This window comes from Cryptomeria japonica, chromosome 10, assembly GCF_030272615.1.
Source record: "Cryptomeria japonica chromosome 10, Sugi_1.0, whole genome shotgun sequence".
NCBI lineage: Eukaryota > Viridiplantae > Streptophyta > Pinopsida > Cupressales > Cupressaceae > Cryptomeria > Cryptomeria japonica.
Genome location: NC_081414.1, coordinates 153,934,307 through 153,961,089, shown reverse-complemented (window position 1 = coordinate 153,961,089; position 26,783 = coordinate 153,934,307). Strand labels below are relative to the sequence as shown.

The window sequence follows — 26,783 nt, the reverse complement described above, 5'->3', positions numbered from 1 at the left end:
ACATATTTCTATTTCAAAGTTTTGTATCATCATATTTAGGAAAATAATCATAACATGATTTCTTCCATCTAAACATTTTAAGAGCCAAGTTTCAAACAATTATTTGAGTTCCATGAGTCGATATTTGTTATAAGAAATTAAATATGAAAGGATTTAAAAAATCTTTAATATAGTCATTTAAGTAAAAATCATGAAACACAAGGTACATCATAGCATTCCAACTATGCAAGTTCAATTGTGTCTCATCAATCATCTTAGAGTAGAATCTTCCATGAACAAAAATTTGCACAATTGATTGAAATTAATGAATTGAATTTCATATACCTCAAAAATTTTAATAAGTCTTAAGTGAGAAATATTTGAGTTCCATATGTCAATGTTTGTTATAAGAAGTTAAATATGAAAGGATTTCAAAACTCATCTTTAATGTAGTCATTCAAGTAAAAATCATGAAACACAAGGTACATCATAACATTCCAACTATGCAGGTAAGTCCATTTGTGTCTCATCAATCATCTTACAGCGAAAGCTTCCACAAGCAAAAATTTGCAAAATTCATTGATATTACTAAATTCATTAGTTTCATATACCTCAATTTTGTTTATATCTCTAGGGCTTTCTCTACTAGTTATGGTGAGTGGTGTTTTGGATTTTATTCTCATGCCTAAGTAGTCATTTGCCTTCATTTATCTATAAGTGAGCCCTCGATTGTTTCCTTCTCATGAAGACTGCTCTTGCATTACTCATTTATGGCACATCCAACCCTCCAAAGAGGCTTGACTGGGCTTGACTTTGTATTCCAAATGGTGTTTTTACATGCCGATTTTAGTGTGGTTCAATATTTGTAAACTTTTAAATGATTGAACTTCTCCATATTGGTGAAACCATAAGGAGTTCTACTTTCTAAAACATTATAATCAACTTATGAAGAATATGATATTTCTGGTTAACTCATTTGGTATCTCTGGCTAACTAACAAATCATGCTCATTTTATGAGAATAATCCAGCCAAAATCATAAACACAAGCAATTCCCATATAATCTCATTCCTGAGAAACTATCTTCCCCGAAAATAAGTTCTGGATAGTCTTCCCCTTTAGTTCCTCCATAACCATGTCATTTGTCAGAACTTGGATGAGCTACATGCTTTAAGACCAGGAAGAAATATTAAACATCCATTGCATGTCACATGATGCAAAAGTGGGGCTTGCCCTTCTTTTTCATAGTATTCTATTTAACACTTAAAAAAAAAAACAATGGTTTGACAGACCTCTAATTTTATGTGATAATGTTTTAAATTTAACTCAAGGGAATGTCTAGTTGCATTTCCTTTTAATGCAACCTTGTGATTCTTTTGTCTCATTTCTCAGTCTATCATATTTCATATGGTTCTAAAATTATACTTTATGTAATATGCTCAAATATTTCAATTTCAAAGTTTGTATCAACGTATTTAGGAAAAATAATCATCACATGATATCTTCCATCTGATCTTTTTCATGGGCCAAGAGAACACACAAATATTTGAGTTCCATATGTCAATGTTTGTTTTTGACAAATTAAATGTGATTGAAGGATTTCAAAACATATCTTTAATGTGGTCTTTCAAGTTAAAACCATGAAACACAAGGCGTATCATAACATTCCAACAATGCAGGTAAATCCATTTGTGTCTCATCAATCACCCCAGATGGAAAGCTTCCACGAACAAAAATTTGCAAAATTCATTGATATTACTACTAATTTCATATATCTCCAAATTCTTAGTCAGTCAGAAGCAATTTGAAAAGATTTTTCTTTCATCCTAAACCTCTTCAATCAGTCAGTTAAATATACAAATGAAATTTATGTTATAGATTTGCAATTCAATTCTACTGTTTGGTGCAGATGGGACTTCTGTTTTCAGACTTTAGTACTTGGCAAGAAGGATATCCTTAATATGAAAACTGATAACGATGCATGTCAGTTCAGTAGAATGCTCATCAAATATCTGTAGCTTGAGCTTGAGGTAATCCACCTGTAAGCATGCCAACCAAAAGTTTGAGATCATTCTAGTGCCCAAAACTTGCATTTAGGGAATATGAGCTAAACATTAAACATTATAGACAAGATATAAGAAGCTCAATAGGAAGATCTATCATGACACCCAAATTTTTTCAAATAAATTACTCCATACCCTAAACAAATAGTGTAGATACGATTGTATATTCATACAAGAAAATAGAGAAAATAAGATGCATTTTGAAGACCACAAATTGGATTATTGTCCAAAGAAGGATACCACAAAGCAGGATAATATGCAACAACAAAAAACTTCAGTAAGAATTTTATTTAGTGAAAGGGGAAACCGAGTGACATGGGGAATAGAAGAAGCAACATTGTAGTTGAAGCTCCCTCTTCCAACAATTCACATGCAACAGGGAAGTACAACATAAGGTAGAGTAAGATACATTTTGAAGACCACAAATTGGTTTATTATCCAAAGCAGGATAATTTGCAACAAAAAAACTTCAGTGAGAATTTTATTTAGTGAAAGAGGAAACAAAGTGACATGGGGAATAGAAGAAGCAACATTATAGCTGAAGCTCTCTCCAAAACATTCACAGGCAACAAAGAAGTACAACATAAGGTAGAGTAATTTCTATATAAAGATCTTCATCTAACAGAAACAAAAACAATGAATAGTTTTTCGTGATTTGGTATACAATCAAATGTTTGTTTCAAGATGACTTGCAAAAGAAGGATGGGTACTCAATTCTAATGAGACAGCCAAAAAGTTTGAATACTAGCACCACATTAGATATTATCATTGATAGGAAAGGTTAAAGTACAATCAATAGATTAGGAGTCAAGGAAGAAATACCTTGGTCTGGACGGAAATATTCAACCAAAATGAAAGGGACCTGCCATCAAGACATTCTATTGAAAGAGACATTGGACAAAGTAAAATATAATTTGGAATATGGGTAGCCAAAACAACGGTACAAATATTGGTGCAATCTAACACGGTGTTCTGAAGTGGTAATACAAAATATGTGGCTCTAAATATATAGCTTCGCAAATGGTATCAAATTATCAATACATGAATTATTTCAATGAAATGACTACGAAAGGCTTGAGAAAAAGTGTACAGCTTTAGAAGCTTAACACTGAAAACTTGATGAATATCCAAGCATGGAGAAAGATTAGGAAATATGCTCTCTCTCCAACAAAGTGAAGTATTGAAATATCCCCTGCTCTAGTTTTGTGCTTGATTGACAATGAATTTACTTGTTTCAAGAATTTCTTGCTTCACAAGATTAAATATGTAACATGCAGTAATGCAGATCGACCAGGTAAAGAAAATAAAAAAAATTCTCCAGAACAATGCTCAAGGAACCACCAAAATTATTCTGATATTAAAAAAAACGTATGGCAATTACAGAGTTTGCTGCTGCTACAGATTAGAAATGATTATAATTTTAATATTCATTACATACCCGTAGTTGCACCATATTCCAGAAAGATATTTCCAATACAATTCAGCTGTATATTGTATGACATAGGGTGCAATTTCCTTCACATGCAAGGGTGTTGCAGATTGAATGCTCCAGATACAGACCACGGCAATGATAAAGCACCAAATACTGCGATTTGTATATTAACTGCCTTTGATCTGCTGCAGTCGCACCTCAGCAATAAATGATATCACCCAGCATCCTGACAAATCCACTGCGATTTCCTCTGTCACTGCTTAACTGAAACTGCGTTTTGAATGCTGCCCAAATTAATCTTTAATATTTCAACTTAAGTATAACCACCCTCATTAAATAAGTTGCCCCTCTAAATAAAAATATAACTTAGGCTTGGTGAAAATAAGTCGCCTAAGTAAACTTTGGTGCCCTCAAGTCATCATTAAAGTGGCCATCTTATAAATTAAATATGGATATATTATAATTTATACTTTGGCCTTATTCCATATTTAATTATACTTTTATTCCCTTGTCAAGTTTAATTTTGCTCTAGCCCGGGAACCATAAAGGTGAGCAAAATTTGACCATGATGAAGCACTAGGCAGGAGGGGACATTACAAGTATGGTGTATGGACCATTTCACAGAGGCTTTAGTTTTCAGTGTAGGCCTTCAAAAAAAACAAGTGGTACTAAAAATGGGTCATAAAAACGGGACAAAGTCTATCAAAAATGTTTTTCGTGTAGGCCTTCAATCGTTCTTTTTTATCAGTGCAAACAAACTTTGTTCCTACTGTAAACAAATGTGTGAAGTTTTGAGGCAGACAAAGAATAGGGTTCAATTAATGACAGCCTGTCCTTGCTACCATATCCCAAGTTCCCTCAATGTACTCAAATCTACACAAAATTCAGTGAATAAATTTATAGTCTTTATTAATTACAGAAATGCAGCAGCTGTTTTCCTATTTACCCTCTTTTTTCAAGGTTTTCATAATTGGAGCTTGAATCTATTTCATATGATGGGAGGTCTTGGAGTATTTAATCTTTATCTTCTATGTACTATTCATGGTGCTATAGTGGAAAATATTTTATTTGAAGATTGAGATATGAAAATACATCCTATGCTTTTAACCCAATTCAAGCTGAAGAGATTTATTTTGGTCACTACAAACCCTTTTTCGGTCTCAAATTTTTGGGATTGATAAACATTCTACATGCAAGCATGGTTGCTGCAAAAGGAAAACCCTACAGGTGATTGTTTTATAGCTGCATAAATAAATCACTATAGGCAGATACAGATCATGTTACAACAACTACAAGACTGGCTACAGAAACTCATTAAAAGTAGCTGCAAAATATGTTTTAGGCAACTAAATGCAGGTTACCTCTCTTCCTCCATGGAAATAACTCTTTCTCCAAGAGTTACCTATCATCTCTCCAAGAGTCTCATTCACTAACAAGAAGAAGCTCTCTCCTTTCTCATTATTGAAAAACTAATTAAAAGATTGGCTTTTTCTTACACTTTGTCTCATGTCTTCACATTTAAGCTAAACTCTTTGCTTTCATATGAAGACTCTTCAGCTTCATCCATTTCCAAGTGTGGCAATGCTTCTTATTCCAAAAATGTCAACGCAACTGTTGTATGTGTAAGAGCATTGAAATCAATAATGACGTGCAAGTGCTCCAAATCCATGTATGAAACTATTGTCCTTTTGTACTTTCATATTGAAAGTAGTAAATGTGATCAAAACTTATGATAGCTAGATTCATCATTGTAAATAAATTTGACTAATATCACCTTTGAATCGATTGTGCAATGCTTGATGAAATAAAACTTGAACGACGTACACATTAACCAAAGAAAATGTCTCTCCTCTATATCTGCAACTCTAATCTTTTCTCTAAATGTTGCTCTTTTAAATAATAATGGTTCTAAAGGTTTGCAATTGCTACCACTGATTTTAAGTGACTGATATTTCTATTGTCCATCTCTTCATTGTTCCTAACACCAATGGCATCCATCGTTGTTTGCAAATAGAACTTAGTCTTGGGAATAGTCACAACCAACATTGCATTTCCATGTTGACATGCATTTTTTCCATTTGGGCATTCTTGTGTAGGCAAAAATGAGAGAAAACACATTCTTGTCACTTGTCATTATTGTCTGCTCCCGGCTCACCTGTAAAAACACATTTTTTATGTCCCGTTTCATCAAACCAAAAAGATTGGCTTTCAAGATTAGCCAAATATTTGAATCTTTACTTTTTTAAATAAAGATACTGTTGAAAACATGTTTTCTTTGTACCAGATCTTCATTACTACAACATAAGATTATGCAACAAGTGGAATTACTTTCTGCAACTGCAATTGTTGAGAATGACTTTCTGCAGCACCTGTGTAACTACTACTAATGACACTTTGCTACAACCATGTAGTTACTGCAAATGATGCTGTGCAAGTGTTGTAAAAGGTTTTCAAAGCACCTGCATTGTTGCCATAGAACCACTTGTGTAGCACTACAATGGTGATGCAAAAGTAAAACAACTTTCTGCAACAATTCCCATTCTTAGCCACCTTTACACAGAACCATTGTTAAATCTACCCTGCATTGTTAAATCTTCATAAGCCTCTTTTTGTGCTCCATTGCAAAAGTGGGGTTTGCCCTTCTTTTTAGACAAGGACCAATTTTATTAAACATCCATTGCATGTCACTTGATGTAAAAGTGGGGCTTGCCCTTCTTTTTAATAGTATTCTATTTAACAGTCATAAAAAACAATGGTTTGACAAACCTCCAATTTTAATTGGTAATTTTTTAATTTTAAATTTACCTCTTTTCTTTTTAAAGCAACCTTGTCATTCTTGTGTCTCATTTCTCAGTGTATCATATTTCATATGGTTCTAAAATAATATTCTTTACTTTATTTAATATGCTCAAATATTTCTAATTCAAAGTTTGTATCAACATATTTAGGGAAAATAATCATCACGAGATTTCTTCCATCTGATCTTTTTCAAGGGCCAAGAGTACACACAAATATTTGAGTACAATATGGCAATGTTTGTTTTTGACAAATTAAATATGATTAAAGGATTTCAAAACTCATCTTTAATGTAGTCTTTCAAGTAAAAACCATGAAACACAAGGCATATAATAACATTCCAACCATGCAGGTAAGTCCATTTGTGTCTCATCAATCACCTCAGAGGGAAAGCTTCCACAAACAAAAAATTGCAAAATTCATTTATATTATTGAATTTACTAATTTTATATATCTCCAAATTTTTAGTCAGTCAGAAGCAATTTGAACAGATTTTTCTTGCATCCTAAACCTCTTCAATCAGTCAGTTAAATATACAAATGAAATTTATGTTATTGATTTGCAATTCAATTCCACCGTTTGGTGCAGATGGGACTTCTATTTTTCAGACTTTAGTACTTGGGAAGAAGGATACCATTAATATGAAAACTGATATCAATGCATGTCAGTTCAGTAGAATGCTCATCTAACATCTGTAGCTCAAGCTTGTGGTAATCTACCTGTAAGCATGCCGACCAAAAGTTTAAGATCATTCTAGTGCCCAAAACTTGCATTTAGGGAATATGAGCTAAGTATTATAGACAAGATATAAGAAGCTCAATAGGAAGAGAAATATGAACAGGAAAGGGCAAGGCAGTTCAAGATCTATCATGACACCCAAATTTCTACAAATAAATTACTCCATACCCTAAACAAAATAGTGTAGATAAGACTGTATATTCATGCAAGAAAATAGAGAAAATAAGATGCATTATGAAGACCGCAAATTGAATTATTGTACAAAGAAGGATACCACAAAGCAGGATAATATGCAACAACAAAAAAAATCAGTAAGAATTTTATTTAGTGAAAGGGGAAACCAAGTGACATGGGGAATAGAAGAAGCAACATTGTCGTTGAAGCTCTCTCCTCCAACAATTCACAGGCAACAGGGAAGTACAACATAAGGTAGAGTAAGATGCATTTGAAGACCACAAATTGGATTATTACCCAAAGGAGGATACCACAAAGCAGGATAATTTGCAACAAATAAACTTCCGTGAGAATTTTATTTAGTGAAAGAGTAAACCAAGTGACATGGGGAATGGAATAAGCAACATTATAGCTGAAGCTCTCTACTCCAAAAAATTCACAGGCAACAGAGAAGTACAACATAAGGTAGAGCAATTTCTGTATAAAGATATTCATCTAACAGAAGCAAAAACAACGAATAGTTTTTCGTGATTTGGTATACAATCAAATGTTTGCTTCAAGATGACTTGCAAAGGAAGGATGGGTGCTCAATTCTAATGAAACAGCCAAAAAGTTTGAATACTAGCACCACAGTAGATGTTATCATTGATAGGAAGGGTTAAATTACAATCAATAAATTAGGAGTCAAGGAAGAAATACTTTGGTCTGAACGGAATTCAACCAAAATGAAAGGGACCTGCCATCAAGACATTCTATTGAAAGAGACATTGAACAAAGTAAAATATAATTTGGAATATGGGTAGCCAACTCAATAGTACCAATATTGGTGCAATCTAACATGGTGTTCTGAAGTGTTAATACAAAATATGTGGCTCTAAACACATAGCTTTGCAACTGGTACTAATACATGAATTATTTCAATGAAATGACTACGAAAGGCTTGAGAAAAAGTGTACAGCTTTAGAAGCTTAACATTGAAAACTTGATGAATATCCAAGCATGGAGGAAGATCTAGGAAATATGCATTCTCTACAACAAAGAGAAGTATACTGTATGGACCATATTACAGTGCTGTGAATTTTCAGTGTAGGCCTTCACAAAACACTAGTACAAAATGGGTCATAAAAATGGGACAAAGTCTATCAAACAGCTTTTCAGTGTAGGCCTTCAATCATTCTTTTTTATCAGTGCAAAACAACCTTTGTTCCTACTGTAAAAATGTGTGAAGTTTTGAGACAGACAAGGGTATAGTTCAATTAATGACAGCCTGTCCTTTCTGCCATATCCCAAGTTCCGTTAGTGGACTCAAATCTTCACAAAATTCAGTGAACAAATTTATAGTCTTTATTAATTACAGAAATGCAGCAGCTGTTTTCCTATTTACCCTCTTTTTTCAAGATTTTCATAATTGGACCTTGAATCCATTTCACATGATGGGAGTTCTTGGAGTATTTAATGTTTATCTTCTATGTGCTATTCATGGTGCTACAGTGGAAAATATTTTATTTGAAGATCGAGATATGAAAATACAACCTATGATTTTAACCCAATTCAAGCTTAAGAGATTTATTTTGGTCACTACAAACAATTTTTGGTCTCAAATTTTTGGGATTGATAAACATGCTACATGCAAGCATGTTTGCTGCAGAGGAAAACCCTACAGGTGGATGTTTTATAGATGCATAAATAAATCATTATAGGCAGATACAGATCATGTTTTTTTTTTTGGTTGGTAATACTATATATTTTATTAATTATCAGAACATCATTACATTCACCATTGTTTCATCCATCTATCCATCAGCATATCAAAATTGCTCCACTACTGGAAGCATACTAAGTCTATATAGTCTGCAACTCAAAATCCTACTTCTATCCACAATTTCTATCCTTCATAACCATATATAGAGTATATCTATTCTAAAACATTTACCATACTACTACGAAACTACATAAAATTCAGTCTTTTAACAAAATTTACACAATTTTTGTCATAATTCAATTTTTCCTCGCTACTTTTATTGGCCCGTTCACCCAATGATCCTTCAGCTCGAACCCTTTGTCTGGTTCTTCCATTTTCTTTTCTTTCCTTTTTCCTTTTGCCTACTCTCGTTCCCTTTCCCGCAAAAAATGCTTCAAGGAGTCCCATCCTATTCATGCCTCTACACATCTCGTCTTTGTTTGTCTCAATCACCCACATCATGAATGACATCAGCTGCTGGGGAACCTCCTCTTATGCATCCTTCACCACCTCTTTGGTCATAAATCCTACTCCCAGAATTGTCTGTTCCAACACCGTCTGTAAGCCATACAACCATTCTTTGTTGACACACCCCTTCACGACCCATTCTATGTCTTCTTTTTGGCTACTTCCAAATCCCATGCCACCACCATTGACACAATGTCAATATTGGTACTATATTTGTGTTTCGTCAGTATAATATCCTCTCCCAACAGAATTTCCATGATCTGCACAAAGATATCCTCATCGAATTTGAAGTGAGTTTTAATTCTCTTCTCTGTGATCTTGCCCGGAAAGGTTAGCTGCTGCTTTGCGTGGACAAAGTAAAGGTGGCCTCCATGTTTCACTGCTTGTCACCACCCGTCCTTCTCAATGACCTCCAAATGCTTTCTCTGTCGGCTTTATCTACAAGGCTTAATAACCTCTATCAAATCACCCCAGTCACCTCACTCTCTCATCATCACTTTTGATTACGGCAGCATATGACCAATCTCAATTACTGAGCTCACAATCTTGAAAATATTGCATCATAACCTCACCCCGTCAACAGTAACATATTTAATTTTCACTCGTGAATTTCACCTTTTTTAATTGCATTTATTATTATTAAAGAATCTCCCTCTACCTTTATTTTTGAAAGGACTAATATTTTGGCCATTTTTTAAAGATCCCTAAATAGGTCTTTTGCTGCCCTGTTTAAATTTTAATTTAATAAAATATATTTTGGAGCCTTTTTGGTGTTCTTAGAGACTAGATAGAAGATGCAGAAGAGTTTGTTTCTTTTGTGTTGTTTTTTGGTGATGAGGTTTGCAACATATGACAAGAAACGACATAAAAATGAACTATAATCAAGAGATCAGCTTCTGATTTTTTATATGGCAGCAGATTACAATCATCTAGAAGTGAAATAACATTCACATGTACAAGCAGAAAACATACCAAGGATCCAGTGCTAGGGTTTGAGGCTGGTTTGCTATCCTGAAAATGGATACAAGCTGAGAAGGATGATGTAGGAGTAGATCAGTGGATCCAATCTGCTTATTCTACCATAAGATGAATTACCAATAACAAATTGGGCAAGAACCCAATTACCAGCTGGAAATCCAACCTTTGCCAGGCAAAATTATACAATTTTGACCTTCTTTTCCCGTTGTTTTGCTCACCCTGATCACAAATCTAGTCAATTGACTGTGATTTCTTCCACACTAACCTTTCTAATCCCAACAATGAGATCAAGCACAAGAAATGGAGTTAGAACCCTCCATTTAATTTAAAATTGATGTACAACCTTCTAGAATGGTACAACGCTGCCTGGAATGGTACAGCTGCAATTATGGAACCCACACTTGCTGCAATTTCAAGATAAACTGCTCAGAACTGATGTATCATACCTAATGGTGATTGCTGGGCTGGTTTTGTTGCTAAATTGACCCCCATTGGGTCTAGACAAGGCACATCCTTGTCCCACGTGGGCAAATTAGTGGGTACACCTCCACTACCAATGCAGATCTGAGGGTTTATGTCCTCCAAACACCTGCAATTTCTGCTGCTAATGCAAAGCAGAGAAAATAAAAAATAAAATAATAACATAATGCCAATTCCCTCCTCCAAAATGTTTAATAACCTTTTCCAAAGAGTGGTGTAACCCTAAATGGAATATCCAACTAAAAAAGCATCTTCCTTGGCATCTTTTAGGTCCACGTAGCTTAAAGGCTTAAAGACTTTTAAAGAATGACAAGGGTCCCACCGTGCCATGTCATTTAAGTGATTTGAGCCACTTTATTAAAAGGTACGCATAGCACTTTATTCAAACATAAGCCTTTATTAAAAAAAGAAACTTAGGCTTATAAAGTAACTTCATAAAAGTTACTTTTTCCTTATTAACTTTTGACACTTAGAAATTTTTAAGTGTCTTTATTCATCAAATGCAATGTGGGAATTGCATCAAAAAGATGGGGACATGACAGTCTCCCCTTCCCGGATTTGCTTGCCCACAAGCAAAGACAGGGCTGGATGCTTAAGAATCTCTTCTCCTTCCCACGTAGCATCCTCAATGGGTAAATCTTTCCAACTAACCAAATATTCCTTGATCACCCTATTCCTCAAATGTCTCTCTCGCTGTTCCAGAATCTCAACAGGAATCATAACCAGTTTGCCTTCATCGTCCAACGGTGGCAGTACTGGAGATGCTACAATACCCTGACCAATTGCCTTTTTGAGGCACGATACATGAAAGACATTGTGAATCTTACTCTCAAGAGGAAGCTCTATCTCATATGCTACCTCACCCATTCTCCTCAGCACTCTATAAGGCCCATAAAACTTGGGCTTTAGCTTCTCAGCTCCCTTAACCTTAACCGAGCTTTGCCTATAAGGTTGAAGATGTAAAAAGACCATATCCCCAATCTCAAAAGATCTCTCAACCTGATGCCTATCAGCATACATCTTCTGCTGATTCTGAGCTTGCTGAATATTGTTCTTGAGAGATTTTAATATATCCTGATTCTCCTGTAACCAATCCCAAGCCAAAGGCACTCTATTATCAGCCAAGGCTAAGTTAGTGAACGTCATGGAATCATAACCATACAGTGCATGAAATGGAGTCATCTCAATGGACATGTGGTATGTAGTATTATAGCAGAACTCCCCCAAATACAAACAACGAACCCATGCACGTTGCTGTCCGCAAACATAGTTACGTAGATACCCCTCTATCCATTTGTTGACAATCTCTGTCTGGCCATCCGTCTGAGGGTGGTAACTAGTACTGGGAGTCAATTCCGTACCAACGAGTTTGAACAACTCTTGCCAAAAGGCACTCATGAACCTACTGTCACGGTCACTCACAATGGTTTTTGGAAGACCATGTAATTGAAAGATCTCTCTGAAAAACAAATCAGCAACCTGTGATGTTGTGTAATCTGATGCTATGGGAAAGAAATGGGCATATTTAGTCAATCTGTCCACCACAACATATATGCAATCTTTCCCTTGGACCTTGGGAAGTCCAGTAATGAAATCCATAGATATTCCAGTCCACTTTTGATCCAAGATGGGAAGTGGTTGCAGTAGACCAGCAGCGTATGTGTTTTCAATTTTATTTTGTTGGCAAGTAAGACACTCACGCACATGTTGTAGAATATCACTCTTAAGACCCTTCCATGAGAATCTCTCCCTAATTTGTCTGTAAGTTTTTCCATATCCCTGATGTTCTGCTGTTGGAGAATCATGAAATGCATGCATAATCTGATTTTTAAGTGTGGATTCAGGTACTAAATAAATCCGTCCTTTATAGTAAATGATATCATCAACAACCGAATATCTCTCATCCTGAATAATCCCATCCATGACCTCACATGCAAACTGATTCTTTGAATACTCTACCAACAGCTAAGATTTCCAATCAGCTGAGACTTCACATAAGGAACATATGACAACAGATGAAGGTCTCCTAGATAATGCATCAGCAGCAGCATTATTCTTCCCTTTGACATATTCTATGTCAAAATCATACGCTTGGATCTTAGAAACCAATTTTTGCTGCCTTTCACTAAGATCCTTTTGCTCCAAGAAATATTTCAGACTATTGTGATCTGTTCTCACCACAAATTTGCAGCCAGCTAGATATTGTCTGAATTTAATCAATGCATGCATAATTGCAAGCATTTCCCTGTCATAAGTAGAATAAAGTTTCTCATTGAGTTTCAATTTCCTACTCTCATAAACAATGGGGTGATGATTCTGCATCAATATAGCTCCCACACCTTCACCCGAAGCATCACATTCCACTACAAAGGGCTGAGTGAAATTTTTGACACTTAGAAAATTTTAAGTGTCTTTATTCATCAAAGGCAATGTGGGAATTGCATCAAAAAGATGGGGACATGACAATTTTTAAAGCTTGAATTGCCGCTTGTTCCTCCGCTTTATTATTTATTCCCTCCGATAATTTTGAAGCTCCAATTGCTAATATATTACCTTCCCAATCTTGCGACATATTTAACTCCCGATGGAACAGGATTGCCCTTCGACGACCCATCAAAATTGACTTTATACCACCCTTCACTTGGTTTAGACCACTTCACAATCTTCTCTTTACAAGTCTCCGGATCAATCGGAGCAGGCCCATTAATAGGCCCAAAAACAGATCATGCTGCAAAAACTACAAGATTTGCTATAGGAACTCATTAAGAGCAGCTGCAAAATATGTTTTAGGCAGCTAAATGCAGGTTACCTCTCTTCCTCCATGGAAATAACTCTCTCCAAGAGTTACCCATCATCTCTCCAAGAGTCTCATTCACTACCAAGAAAAAGCTCTCTCCTTTCTCATTATTGAAATACTAATTTAAAGATTAGTTTTTTCTTACACTTTGTCTCATCTCTTCACATTTAAGCAAACTCTTTGCTTCCATATGGAGACTCTTCAACTTCATCCATTTCCAAGTGTGGCAATGCTTCTTATTCCAAAAATGATAATGTGACTGTTGTATGTGTTAGAGCATTGAAATCAATAATGATGTACAAGTGCTCCAAATCCATATATAAAACCTATGTCACCGCATTCGCCGAACTTTAGTCATGAAGTTCGAAATTCGGCGGATTTCAGAACATAAATAAAAATTCGTTTAAATTCGCCACATATTCGGTATTGCAAAGGAAGAAATTTGTTGTAATAAACTATATTTTAAAAAACATTTGGCGGAGGAGAAAGCATCTTTGTCCAGAAAGAGAAAGCTGCGCCCATCGCCAAGACTTTAGGGGTGCGAACGAGTCGGCCTGTATGCATTCGTTCATTTATTTATAAAGTTACTTTATAAATAACAAAACATAAGTTGCCTTTAATGTAAGTTTATAAAAGGTTATTGGCGTGTCCTGAAAAGTAACTTTATAAAAGGCTATTCACGTGTATGTTTTGTTCTTAATTTAATTTTTTTCTTTTTCAAATTAAATTAATTTTATTTATACTTTTTATTTTACATCACATTGATTTATTATATAATTTTGTTTATTATTCAATATGTGAAAACTTAATATTTGAAAATATTTAAATTAAATTTATTATTATAATATATTTATTATTTAATATATAAATTTAATAAATTAATAATATTTAAATTAAATTTTAAACATAATTTATTATTTATTTTATTTTATGTTTAACTTTATTAATATATTTAAAAATATTAGTATACAAATATCATTTTATAACTCATTTTCAATTTATTACTTATATTTAATTTTTTTTATTTTTATGTAAGGCGAATTTAACGTCGAATTTTTTGCCCTTGCCAAACTTCATCTGAATTTTATGGTTGCCGAACTCGAATTCGAACGCGGTGACTTAGTATAAAACTATTGTCCTTTTGTACTTTCATATTGAAAGTAGTAATTGTGATCATAACTTATGACAACTAGATTCATCATTGTAATAAATTTGATTAATATCACCTTTGAATCAATTGCACAATGCTTGACAAAACAAAACTTGAACAACCTACACATTAACCCAAGAAATTGTCTCTCCTCTGTATTTGCAACTCTAATCTTTCTCTACATGTTGCTTGTTTGCCACATACGGGTGAACGATTAAACGCAGAAAGTAAATGCACAGAACATAATTGAAATATATTAAAGAACCAGTTTTTGTATTAATTCAACATTCCATGTACATCAAGTGCTTATAACATCACACCCAAATACGACTATGATGATGCCACTACGAAGGGAAGGTATGCAATATATAATAACCGAAGGAGTGTGACCAACCGTCGCGTCCAACTGCCCTTCAGGACGACTAACTAACTGCCGTAACTCATAATTACCGACGACAACATAACAATGACTATTCCCGGCAACATCATCCCCCCAAGAAAAGAAGTCGTTTCCAGACGACTTAATACAAAATAGAGATGATGTTCATACATTAAACAGAATCAAGGTATAGAACTGCAGAAACTGCTAATGCCAGTCGAGCCCGGAACTCATACACCTGCTGCGTCTTCGCTTGAAAACCCTTTGCTGCTACCAACCGATGCTCAAGTGGGGATTTCACCATTAGTGCTTCCGCAAGTAGGTCTTTTTTTTTCCTTGACATCACAGTCCTTCTTTGCCTAAACCAAACTTGTCTGCAAAACACGCTTTTCAGTCTGAGCCTCCACCAACTGATACTCGAATGATACTGTCTCCCTAGCCAATTTGTCCTCGATAGCCACTTGCGCTGCCCTCTTGGCATCCAACTCCTGAGTACGCTGAGCTAGGTCTCACGCTACTATGGCCTCCAACCTGGTGGTCAGCTCCTCTCGAGCCCTCTGTGCATCCACCAAGGCAACCTCATGTCCAACCAAGACATACTCTGAGTTCCTCAAAGCGTACCATTCATGCCTAGAAGTGGCCACAACCTTTTGGCACAAAGGCTAGGAGACACCTCCAATCCTCCATCACACTCCCCAAAGGCTGATAATCCGTCTCCCTCTACGGCTTATGGCTTCCCCGCCAATGCTTAGCTTCAGGCTTCTTTCTCACAGTACGGAACAACCCCAAAACTTACCGTGACTTCTCTGATGCCTTCGCCTAACTCAAAAAGTGTATTGTAGCTCAAAAATAAACTGGGGGTCTAGGGGCAGTGCCCCCAGCGGGGTCTAGGGCAGCGCCCCAACAGGGTCTTGCTCTATTAAACAATAATGGTTCTAAAGGTTTGCAATTGCTGCCACTACTTTTAACTGACTGCAATATTCCTATTGTCCATCTCTTTGTTGTTCCTAACCCCAATGACATCCATCATTGTTTGCAAATAGAACTTTGTCTTGGGAATAGTCACAACCAACGTGCCATTTCCATGTTGACATGCAGTTTTTCAATATGGGCATTTTGTAGGCAAAAACGAGAGAAAACACATTGTTGTCATTTGTCATTATTGTCTGCTCCCGACTCACCTATAAAACACATTTTTCATGTCCCACTTCATCAAACCACAAAAAATGACTTTCAAGATTAGCTAAATATTTGAATCTTTGACCTTAGCATTTAATTTTTTAAATAACGAGGCTATTGAAATCATGTTTTCTTTGTACCAGTTCCTCATTACTACAACATATAGATTATGCAACAAGTGGAATTACTTTCTACAACTGCAATTGTTGAGAATGACTTTTTGCAGCACTTGGGTAACTACTACTAACGACACTTTGCTACAACCATATAGTTGCTGCAAATGATTTTGTGCAATTTTTGTAAAAGGTTTTCAAAGCACCTGCATTGTTGCCACAAAACCCCTTGTGTTGCACTACAATGTTGTTGCAGAAGTAAAATAACTTTCTGCAACAATTCCCATTCTTAGCCACCTTTACACAAAACCATTGTCAAAAACTTAAATCTATTATGCATAGTTTATGGTGTTCTTCATAAGCCTGTTTTTGTGATCAACACAACTGTTAATGTGCTTTTTAGGGCACTTCAAACACAATAAAATACTAAGTATTCTATCCTTTCTTGAACAAAGAAACCTCATATGCTAAACAATATGATCTAATAAGGCAAGTCCAAGGATTACAATGCGAAAAACCAACTTTAATTATGGATAGCCTCAGTGTTTGATGTGATAATGCTAGTAATTACAAAGGGACTTACGCTTTGTTGGAATGTGAAAACTAAATAACTCAAACTCAAATGAAAGACAAAAGGGAAAGGGTTTAGAGAATCTAATTTAAGATTAAGGGCAATGATGACAATGAATGATGCTTCGATAGACAAACTCCTTAAATCAAGCCTTGCGTCGCCATGATAACAACAACCACACAAAACTGATGCGATCTCCAAAGCTAATAAATGATTTTCATATTGCAAATATCTATTCAAATACTCAATTCTGGCTCAATCCAAATGAACATCCACAATCGAACTACTGCTCAAGGAGGTTCAAACTAACCATGCACTGCAACTTGCAATCAACAAATTACAAATGATGAAAATGTCTCTAAAATCGCAGCAAAATAGGCTTTGTCAGGTTCGCTCATAAGTCTGATTCTTACTTCATCCTAAATGCTAATAGAATTCGTCCTCAATGCAAGGTAATTGATGAAAGGATTTGCTACTCAGGTCTGCTCCTCTTAAATTCGCTCTGTAGTGTCGTAAATTACACCTCGTGGAATTCTATGCTACATAAGCGCCTTTGCTTTACGCTGATTGGAGAACTCTTTGACCACTTTGTCTTTTTGTCTATCTCACTAGCCCCGTCAACCTGCACCTTGTCCTTTTCCCGACCATATTGGCTGTTTGACTTGTAGACACTAGCGCACTGTGGAGACGTCCGCACGCTGCACTCTCGTCCCATGAATCTGACAGCTTGAAGGTGGCCGTTTGAGCATTATGCTTGCACTTGGAAGATGCCCATAACATCTCTGCAAGCGACCACCAACATCCACCTTCGTCTAGCATGCATATCTTCTCCTTTGAAGCTCATTTTTCACTCTCTAGTCATTCATACCATTTATTGGGCTGTGATTTTAATCTCACTACTGTTTTCTTGCATCTACAATTGCCTAGAAGCTCTCTTTGGTTGCATACTCAACTCTCTCACATTACCACCATCTTCGTGCTTTGAGGAAGATTGGTTCCTTCTACATCAAACAAGACTTTCACTTTGGGTGTGGAAGGGGAGTTTTCTTTGTCCTCTTTCTTTTACTATCTCCATAGAATATTATTGATTATCTTTGTTGTATCATTTATCTATTGTTTTCCAATATCTTTCTATCTATCTTGGTTGTTTGTGGAGGTGGCAATACCAAAATAGGGGTCTGACTGTGGCAGGCCTCTAAAACACAGCCACAACCTTTCGTCTTTGCTCATTTTGTGTGCAAGTTGCCGAGTTGATTCGAGGAGCTAGCTGGAGGCTTCAAGTGTGAAACAGTTGTGAGTCTTTTCTTCTTTCCTTCTCTTGTTATTTCCTTCGCACTGCTATTTACTTTGTTTCAATCATTTAGACACATTTTTGTCATAGTTCATCCTTTGAGACTCTATTCAAACGGGACGCCAATGCGTCACGCTGTCATCTAAGACCCACGTGTGCATCCATAGACAGAGTGTCAGAGAGTTGCATCAAAAGACCTCTGTGACATGTTTAGTGTCATCTAAGGGGTACCAGACAGTCACACACTTTATACTGCATCCTGAGTGGAGAGGTTGAATAGTAAGTCTTCGATTGGTGCTCACTCGCCTATTGAAGTGGTTCACTTTTTCCCATCTACATTTTGGTGAACCCGACGTGAACCTACCTTGCACATCTTTAGATTAGCTTCATTTCCTATTTCTTTCATTCATCTAACTTCATTTTTGCATCATCAAACCCCGAGTCGGATGGTGGCCCCTTTGTCAACATGGTCACTATCACTCCTATCTCACTCCCTAGTCAAATAATACAAAACAAAGAAATATCATTCATACCTTTGGACGCTCCCTATAGTGGAGAACCTACTCCGTTATACATCTCGGCCAAGATCAACAATTACACTGTTACAGGTGTGATGGTGGATCCCACATGCCGAGTTGATGTCGCCACAGAGGAAGTTTTGTTCATTAATGGCTAGAATAGGGAGAGGTACAATGAGTGGCACGCCTATGTCCAAACATATGATGGGCTTTCCATTCCGCCTCTCGAGAATGCCACTTTGACGGTCCTTGTGGGACCCAAATTGATTTCCACCACCTTTGTTGTCATTCCTGAATCGGACCTGTTCTAGGTTAAGCTAGGTATCCCCTAGTGAATCACCATGGAAGCAGTCCCTTCAGTAGTTCACAAATGTTTGAAATTTCCTCACGAAGGCATAGTGCACATAGTCCAAGACACTGGATTCCTTCCATTGATTGCCTGTGGGGGTTTTACCTTAGACCATTTTTGGCCTTCTCGGGTTTGGCCCATGACTCCCCATGGTGATTTGCTATATAAGGCATATAATAAATACAAGACGAGCAAATTGGCCTCTTCATTAGCTTAGCCTATAGTTTCCTTGCCTCCTCTTGTGCCTATCACCGCCCTGTCTATTCCTGTGCTTAAGCGGGTAGTACCTTATGCTCTTTTATCAGGGGTTGAGGTTAAACCTGTTCCTCAGGGTAGACCTCTCATCCACCTGGACCACGTGGTCCCCAGTAGTGTCTTTTGTTCCTGCGTTTGTACCTAGTATTGTAATGTCCCCACTTTGAAATAGGATTTGATAATATATAATAATAATAAAATTAATATACAAAAGAATAAAGATTACATTTAAATTAAAATATAAAATTAAATATAATTAAGAATTAACTAAGTTAATGAATGGTCAAAAGGCATAAAATGAGAAGTTGTGACTCCCTCTAACATGAGATATAAAAGGGAGAAGAGAACCTCATTTGAGAGGGGAGGAGGAGGAGAAAAGAAATAACGGAGCTGTAAATCAAGGAAGAGTCAATGGAAGAACGAAGGAATGGGAAGCAAATAAGGAAGTGACTCTTCCAAAGGAGGGCAGGAATTATGAAAGGTTGTGACTCTTCCAAACGGAGGTGATTGCGAAAGGTTGTGACCCTTTCGAAGGGTGGCGATCGCGAAAGGTTGTGACCTTGTTCGAGGGGTGGTAATTGCGAAAGGTTGTGACTCTTTCGAAGGGTGGTGATTGTGAAAGGTTGTGACTATTATGAAGGGTGGTGATTGTGAAAGGTTGTGACTATTACGAAGGGTGGTGATTGTGAAGGGGTGTGACTTCTCCTTCACAATGGAAGATATAAAGGGAAGGAGGTCTCATTTGAGGGGAGGAGTAGAGCCTTGACATGAACAGGAACCTCCACTCATCTGTTCACCTCATGTGATTTTTTGGATCCTCCCACAAACCCTTTCAAGATCCATGAACTGACTTACTCTGGTGCTTTTGTTCGCCACTATGCTTTCACATCAAAGAAGTTACATAGAAATCACCATACATATCACAAATGGGAATGGAACATTGGTTATATTCCCCCCCACAATGTGAAATTCCACTTATTCACACAACCAGGAATATTGAAAAATAAAACATATAATGCTGCATACTAGAAAATAAAGTGCCACCAAAGCTGATAAGTGGCCCCATCGTTGGTGACTGACGAGAGGATATTGAGTGTCCTCCAGCCTCCGGTGCCTCCTACCTCCAATTTTGAAGTTATCTAAAGCACATATTCTTCATCACTAGGACATGATAGCTCTTCATCCTTCGCATGATTTTCCCAATCAGTTTCTTTAGCTAAGGAAGCACAATGATCCAATTTATCATCTAATCGATCTTGTGCCCTCTTCTTGCAATTCAAGATTACGTGTCCCATTTCATTACAATAGAAACATTTAATTTTTCCTTTTGAAGGAATAGTCTAAGATTTGTACTTACCTTTTCTTTCTTTATTTCGTACAAATAAGACCTCTTCAGATTCTCAGTCTTCATTATGATCAAGTAGAGTAGATATTACTCCTTCATGACTAATAGTTACCTTGCTTAATGTGAACACCATTCCAGACATATGTTTAGGCAAACTATTTAGAAGTACTGCTTTCGCATCATCATCTTTTACTTTCTCATTCATCCCAGCTAGCAGATTTAGAAGAGAGTGAAACTTACTGATATGATCTGCCATTTTTGTACCTTTCTCCATCTTCAATCCATACAATCTCTGTTTCAATGTTGTCTTGGCACTTTCTACTTCAGATCCAAAAAGCTTGTTTAACGACTCCCAAATCTCTTTTGCTGAGGTCACAAAATCCACATGGTGTAAATATGTTTTTGATAAGCCGAAACCAATAGTTCCCAAAGGTTTCTGATTTTTTACATTCCACTTAGCAAGTTCACCTACATCAGTTGGTGTTACTAAGTTTGGTTTGACGACATCACACAGATCTTTTTCAATCAAATGTAACTGCATATGTATCTGCCAAGTATGAAAGTCTCTTCCTTCAAATTTCTCAATAAAAGTTAATTTGTCCATGATTACTCTCTTAATCAAAGGCATCAAACTCAACCGATAATGCACCTTGATTATAACACTTTGACATGAGGACAATTGATTTTCCAACAACAATCCCACTGAAAAAAACTATTAAAACTTTATTTTGAAACAATATAACTAAACAATAGGTAAAGACCTACCAAACCTCTCCCTAACAGTAAAAATGAATCTTCACAAATATTAAGCCCCTTATTAATAATAAAACTGCACAACATCAAAATAAAGTCTACCCAAAAATCCTACCAAGGATAGAAAAAGTCTCACAAACCACATGTAAAGGAGTAATCACCAAGCCAACTCGAGCCGATATCAAGCAAGGAATGATGCATTGCCACTGAAATGCTCAAACTTGAAATACACGTAGTAAGAGCTCTGCCACAAAACCGCCAACCTAAAAATAGTCAGGCTAGGGACGAAGCAACTTCCACATTTTTGTCCAAAAGCCCTTGGGAGGAGAGGGTCAACGATCATGTAAAGATCATTGATAGTGTCAGGATATCCTCTAGGGAGTCAAACAGACACCTCTCATCAGAAGAGGTGGATGACTCTGCTCAAGGTGGCGGACCAAGAGCTGCACCGCCAACCTCTGATAGAGGGGCAAAAACAAACTTCGGAGAAGGCAAAACCTCCTCAACAAAGCATACAGAGGCAGATAGAGAAACTAAAACTGAAATAGGAAAAGACACGAAAACTGAAGGCATCAAAGTTGATTTCCAATGGTAGAACTCAGGCACGTGGCCCTACTCAAAATTTTGCTTCAATTTCTACGGAGGTGAAGACCTTCGATCCATCGTAGTGGGTTTAAGGACCCCAGGAAAACATTGATGCAAAGCCGACTAGGAAACAGGCAGAATAGACAGGGCTGCACTGGGCACCACCTGAGTGTGAAGCATGTTCAAAGGCTTGGGAGAAAGGAGGAAAATATGGCAAGGAAGTGATCAGGGGAGGCTCCAAGGAAGGAGCGATGAAAACTTGTGCCTATTTAGGGTGAAGCTCGTCAACAATTCCTAGAGCGGATGGCAACAGGACAAAAGACGAAGCAGGACCAAGATTGGCAATCTCAAAAGCAAGCACAGATTCGGCAGGGATGGACACCATCGATTGACTCGTGGCACTCCTAGTGGCTTCATGCTCATGGGCCATCATGCATCGACGATGCTTGCACTCATGCGCTTGTTGATTATGGCATAGATGGGGTCTAGGAGCGAAAGTCTAGGGAGGCTCAGCAACATCATGTTCCATAGGAGAGGCCTTCAGAGTTGGAGCTGGCAAAGGAGAAGGCCAAAGTGATGAAGCATGAGGTGTAGCTAACATAGGCCTCACATTCACAGCCACAGGTGCTCTTCCTCGTTTTGCTCGAGGAGCAGTCAAAGGAACAAGGGACACCTTTGGAGGTTGTGATGTGGGAGCCAATGGAGATGAACAAACATGAGGTGAACATCTACCTTATCATACCGGGCAGGACGAGGGATGTCAGCGAGGATCGAAAGATCAAAGGGAGGGCGTGATGTGGACCATGGCAGCTCGTGTGCCTTTCCTTTGTCTGTACTTGTAATGTCCCATTTGTAAGATACCTTAGTTTTGCCCTAGATTTGCCCTAGATATGATTTTTAACCTATAGGAAGAGGGTTAAAGGGAAAATACCTTTATCTCTTTCGGAATAAATACCTGCACAACAAAGTTAGGAAACATTCTACAAATCATGCTACATAAATAGGTAATCATAACAACAACTATAACCAAGTTAAAAAAATGATTAAAAAATAAAGAGAGAATAAAGTAACCACACATTCGATTGTTAATACAAAAGTTAGAAACATGAACCATAATTTACTAATTGTTCATACTACTGCTTGGCTACTAAAGAAGCCTCAAGCACATCAAGCTATTATGGATGCTTGATAGGGTGTCTTGATCAACCGTTCCCCCTTATCAAGTCCAACCAGATAGGGTATCTTAATCAACCGTTCCCCCTATTAGGAAATTAATGTTTACATTATATTTGAGGTGTTAGTAATTATGTAAATGTAGAAATGTAATTACTATTGTAATAGTGATGTTGTTAATAAACAACTCACTAATATAGGTTTGGATGGTTAGTCGTATATATTGTTGAAATAACAATATATCACAATAGTTAGTGGTTAATGTGTTATACCTGTGAATGATATTCCGGGATATTTGTTATAACACCTCCCTATTAAATAGGAGGTTGTTTGGCTATGTAACTGGCTATATATTAGCCATGTATTGAGCGTTGAAAAATAGAGCACCGTGTTTTTGATTTAATTATTTTAGCTTCTCATTTCTTACCATATATTCTATTATGGTATCAGAGCCGTCAGAGAAGAGAGAAACCATGCCAAAGGAATAAGCCAAATTCCAACGCAGATCTTGCAAAGAATAGTACATAAATAATGTTATGAGAGTTGTCTTTAGCACAGTGGAAGCGTGAGCCGTCTCATGAGGACGAGATTGTCCACCAACCAAGGAGATCAAAGAAAAAACATTTTTTGTGAGCAGCGTGCCTTGCACAAGTGAATACAGTGGACTGGTTTTTGAGCTATGCATGATTTCTGTAGTTAGATTCTGACCAAACCAGCCCGATTTAGAAGTTCTAAACATCGGTCATAAGGGCGAATCTAAGAAGAGCCTTCTATGTGATTGCTGAAACTAAATCTTCCATGTCAAACTGCTGAATGGAAAGGAATGCCGACATAGCAATTCTAGAAATGATCCTATTTTTTGTGATCGAGCATGCACTCAAGATTTCACGACCCACGCTTGTGCTTTCTTGTCAAATCTATCAGCCTGACTGTTTTTAGGTTGGCAGTTTTGTGGCAGAGCTCTTACTACGTGTATTTCAAGTCCGAGCATTTCAGTGGCAATGCATCATTTTCCCCCGTCTTTAACCTTCTCGGAAGTATTCCAAGGTTACTCGCCAGAAATTTGATTGCACTTCAAGACCGAAGGGAGAAAACTGCACGAAAACTCCGTCGGCAACAAGTACTCCAAAGGTACGAAGAGCGGAACCATAGGGAGGAAGAGGAGAGGGAGACAAGCCAACGCCATAACTCTGGCAATTAATGCCCCTATGGCCAAACAAAGACAAACGTACCACTGCCACCGAAGGAGTAGACGAGAGAACTGTATGGAGATCTCTTCGTATAAAAGAATAGGTTGAGCAGAGACGATGGTTAAGGGAGGTTGCTGACTCGAAGAGCCCTGAGAAATGTAGCAGAAGTCGGAGTGTGAGTCGGAGTCGAAGTCGGGAGAGACAAAGGCCGTGTACATGGAAGGAGTTGGCGGAAGTCGCCAGGAACCTGCCACTTCCAGACGTAGCGGAGGAAGATCTCGCCGACCAAGCCCCACACTCGACGTCGAGTGAAGAAGACTCTAGAGCCGAGTCGCAGAGCAACCCGTCAAAGTATTCTGAACAAGGAGAAGAGGCGGTAGGTGACCTACACGAAGAGGTCGACAATATTTTTGAAGCAACATTATCCGGCATCAGGAATTTGTCCTTGTCAGAGGAAACCAAAATAGGAGGGTCAGATCCATAAACCCCGGGAAGGAGGGACTATAGGAGCGAGGGTGACCAAATCCCTGCGGACAGGGGTCCAACCAGGTCAAGAGCGTACGGTACCTTCCAGACACATAATACCTTTCAGGCATATAGTAACTTCCAAGCGCTACATAAAACCCTCCAGACAAAAACAATGGCACACACCGTGGAGAAACAAAAGCTTCCAAAATTCATGGGCGACGAGTCGGAGGATCCCGTACGACATTGTAAGACATGCGTGACCATTTGGGAGGCAAATGGCTAGGACGACCAGGATTACTAGTTGAATGCATTTCCAACCACTCTGCGAGGAATAGCAATTGATTGGTATACAAACCTGGATGCCCAGTATAAAACGTCTTGGACCAATCTGAAGAAGGCTTTCCCAGAGGAGTTCAAACTCCTACGGGATGACAATGAAATCGTGGTAGAGATTTACAATACCAAGCAAAGAAAAAGTGAAAGTGTGCGGGCATATAACATAAGGCTGAGGGAACTACTCAACAAAATGGAGAACAAGTCGACTGATGGCCTCAAGAAGAGATGGTTTGTTGAAGGACTGGTACCGTCTCTCATACGAAAGATGAAGGTGGTCCCTCTGCCCTCGTATGACAAAGCATACAACCGTGCGATGGATATTGAAAGTGAAAATAAGACATCCCGAGGGAAGCGTCGGGTGAGCGATAGTGATAGTACGGATGAAGACAGCGATGGGGAGTCCAAAACTGTGCAAACACTCTGAAGGGATATGATGAGGATGATGAAAGAACTAAAGGCTGACAAAGAAAGTGGCAAAGAAGGAAAGGAACTATGGTGCACCAACTGCAAAACAAAAGGGCACACTAAGGGGAATTGCCCTCGTAAAGCTTTTTGTGACATCTCCCAAGTAATGGGACATTCCATTAAGGAATGCCCATACAACTTGAAAGCACGGAGCACACAAGTTCTCTACGCCAAACCCGACCAAGTCACACTGCCAGCGACACCTCCAAAGCCAGCAACAAACTCTGACGCCTCTCCTGGAGGGTACCGAAACAACCGGCGAGGTAACAACAAGCCCAATAATAACACAACGAGGAGTAGAATTCAATATGATGCAAAGGGATGACCCATGATCCAATGCCGGAAATGCAACAAATGGGGTCACTTTGTGCAGGAATGTCAAAATGGAGATGATGCAGGAAGTTTGTTGTGCAAATGGTGCGGTCCGGGGAATCATGAGGACACGGAGTGTCCAAAGCAAAAAGGGGTGAATATGTTGGAGGTAGAAGAACCGGAGGAAGGCGTACTGGCAATCACAAGATTGCAAAACAAGAAAGCCATGTATCCTGACCCTTGCACGGAGAAGGAAAGACTCGAGGAAGCCAAGGCAGATATTGAGCGGGCGATGGCAGAAGAACAGAGGGCCTCGCACTCGGCTGCCAGTACCTGTCATGTCCCCTCTTTAGCTCTATCTAGCAGAGACATGTGAGTCAGCTTATTTTGGGGTCTTGTAGGCTGACAATGGTGGATAGAGACTCAGTGAGGATATTCAGTGTTTGGGATTTGGTATTCTGGCAGTAGTGGACCAGTTTGGAGCAGTTCCTTAATTTTAGGAGGCATTTCCTTCTTTTGTGGAGGCTATTCCTACTATTTAGGAGGATTTGACAGTACCTAGGGTTGGGTTACCATGAGACTATTCCTTGGGTTCAGTTTCAGGAGATTTCGGTATGTTTCCTAGCTTCTAGGAGCATCCCTAGATTTTAGGGACAAGATTGCTCGAAGATCCATGATTTCCGACAATAGTCACAAACAAGTGGCA

The 26,783-nt window shown here is 37.8% G+C and overlaps 1 protein-coding gene across 4 annotated transcripts in view; it reads right to left on the bottom strand.

Moving 5' to 3' along the window:
* Positions 1-1,564: 1,564 nt before the first annotated feature.
* LOC131047992 (uncharacterized) overlaps positions 1,565-26,783 on the bottom strand; it is a 127,710-nt gene continuing 102,491 nt past the window's right edge. For 2 of the 4 annotated variants that reach the window (XM_057981808.2, XM_059213203.1), the window contains exons 5-6: positions 6,904-6,988; positions 1,565-2,017 (exon numbers count right to left, since the gene is read on the bottom strand). In XM_057981808.2, the coding sequence (XP_057837791.2) occupies positions 1,983-2,017; positions 6,904-6,988 (120 nt within the window). In that variant the 3' untranslated portion in view covers positions 1,565-1,982. Of the gene's footprint in view, positions 2,018-2,863; positions 2,904-6,903; positions 6,989-26,783 lie in introns of all 4 variants that reach the window. The other 2 variants (XM_059213205.1, XM_059213204.1) reach the window with 2 other exon arrangements.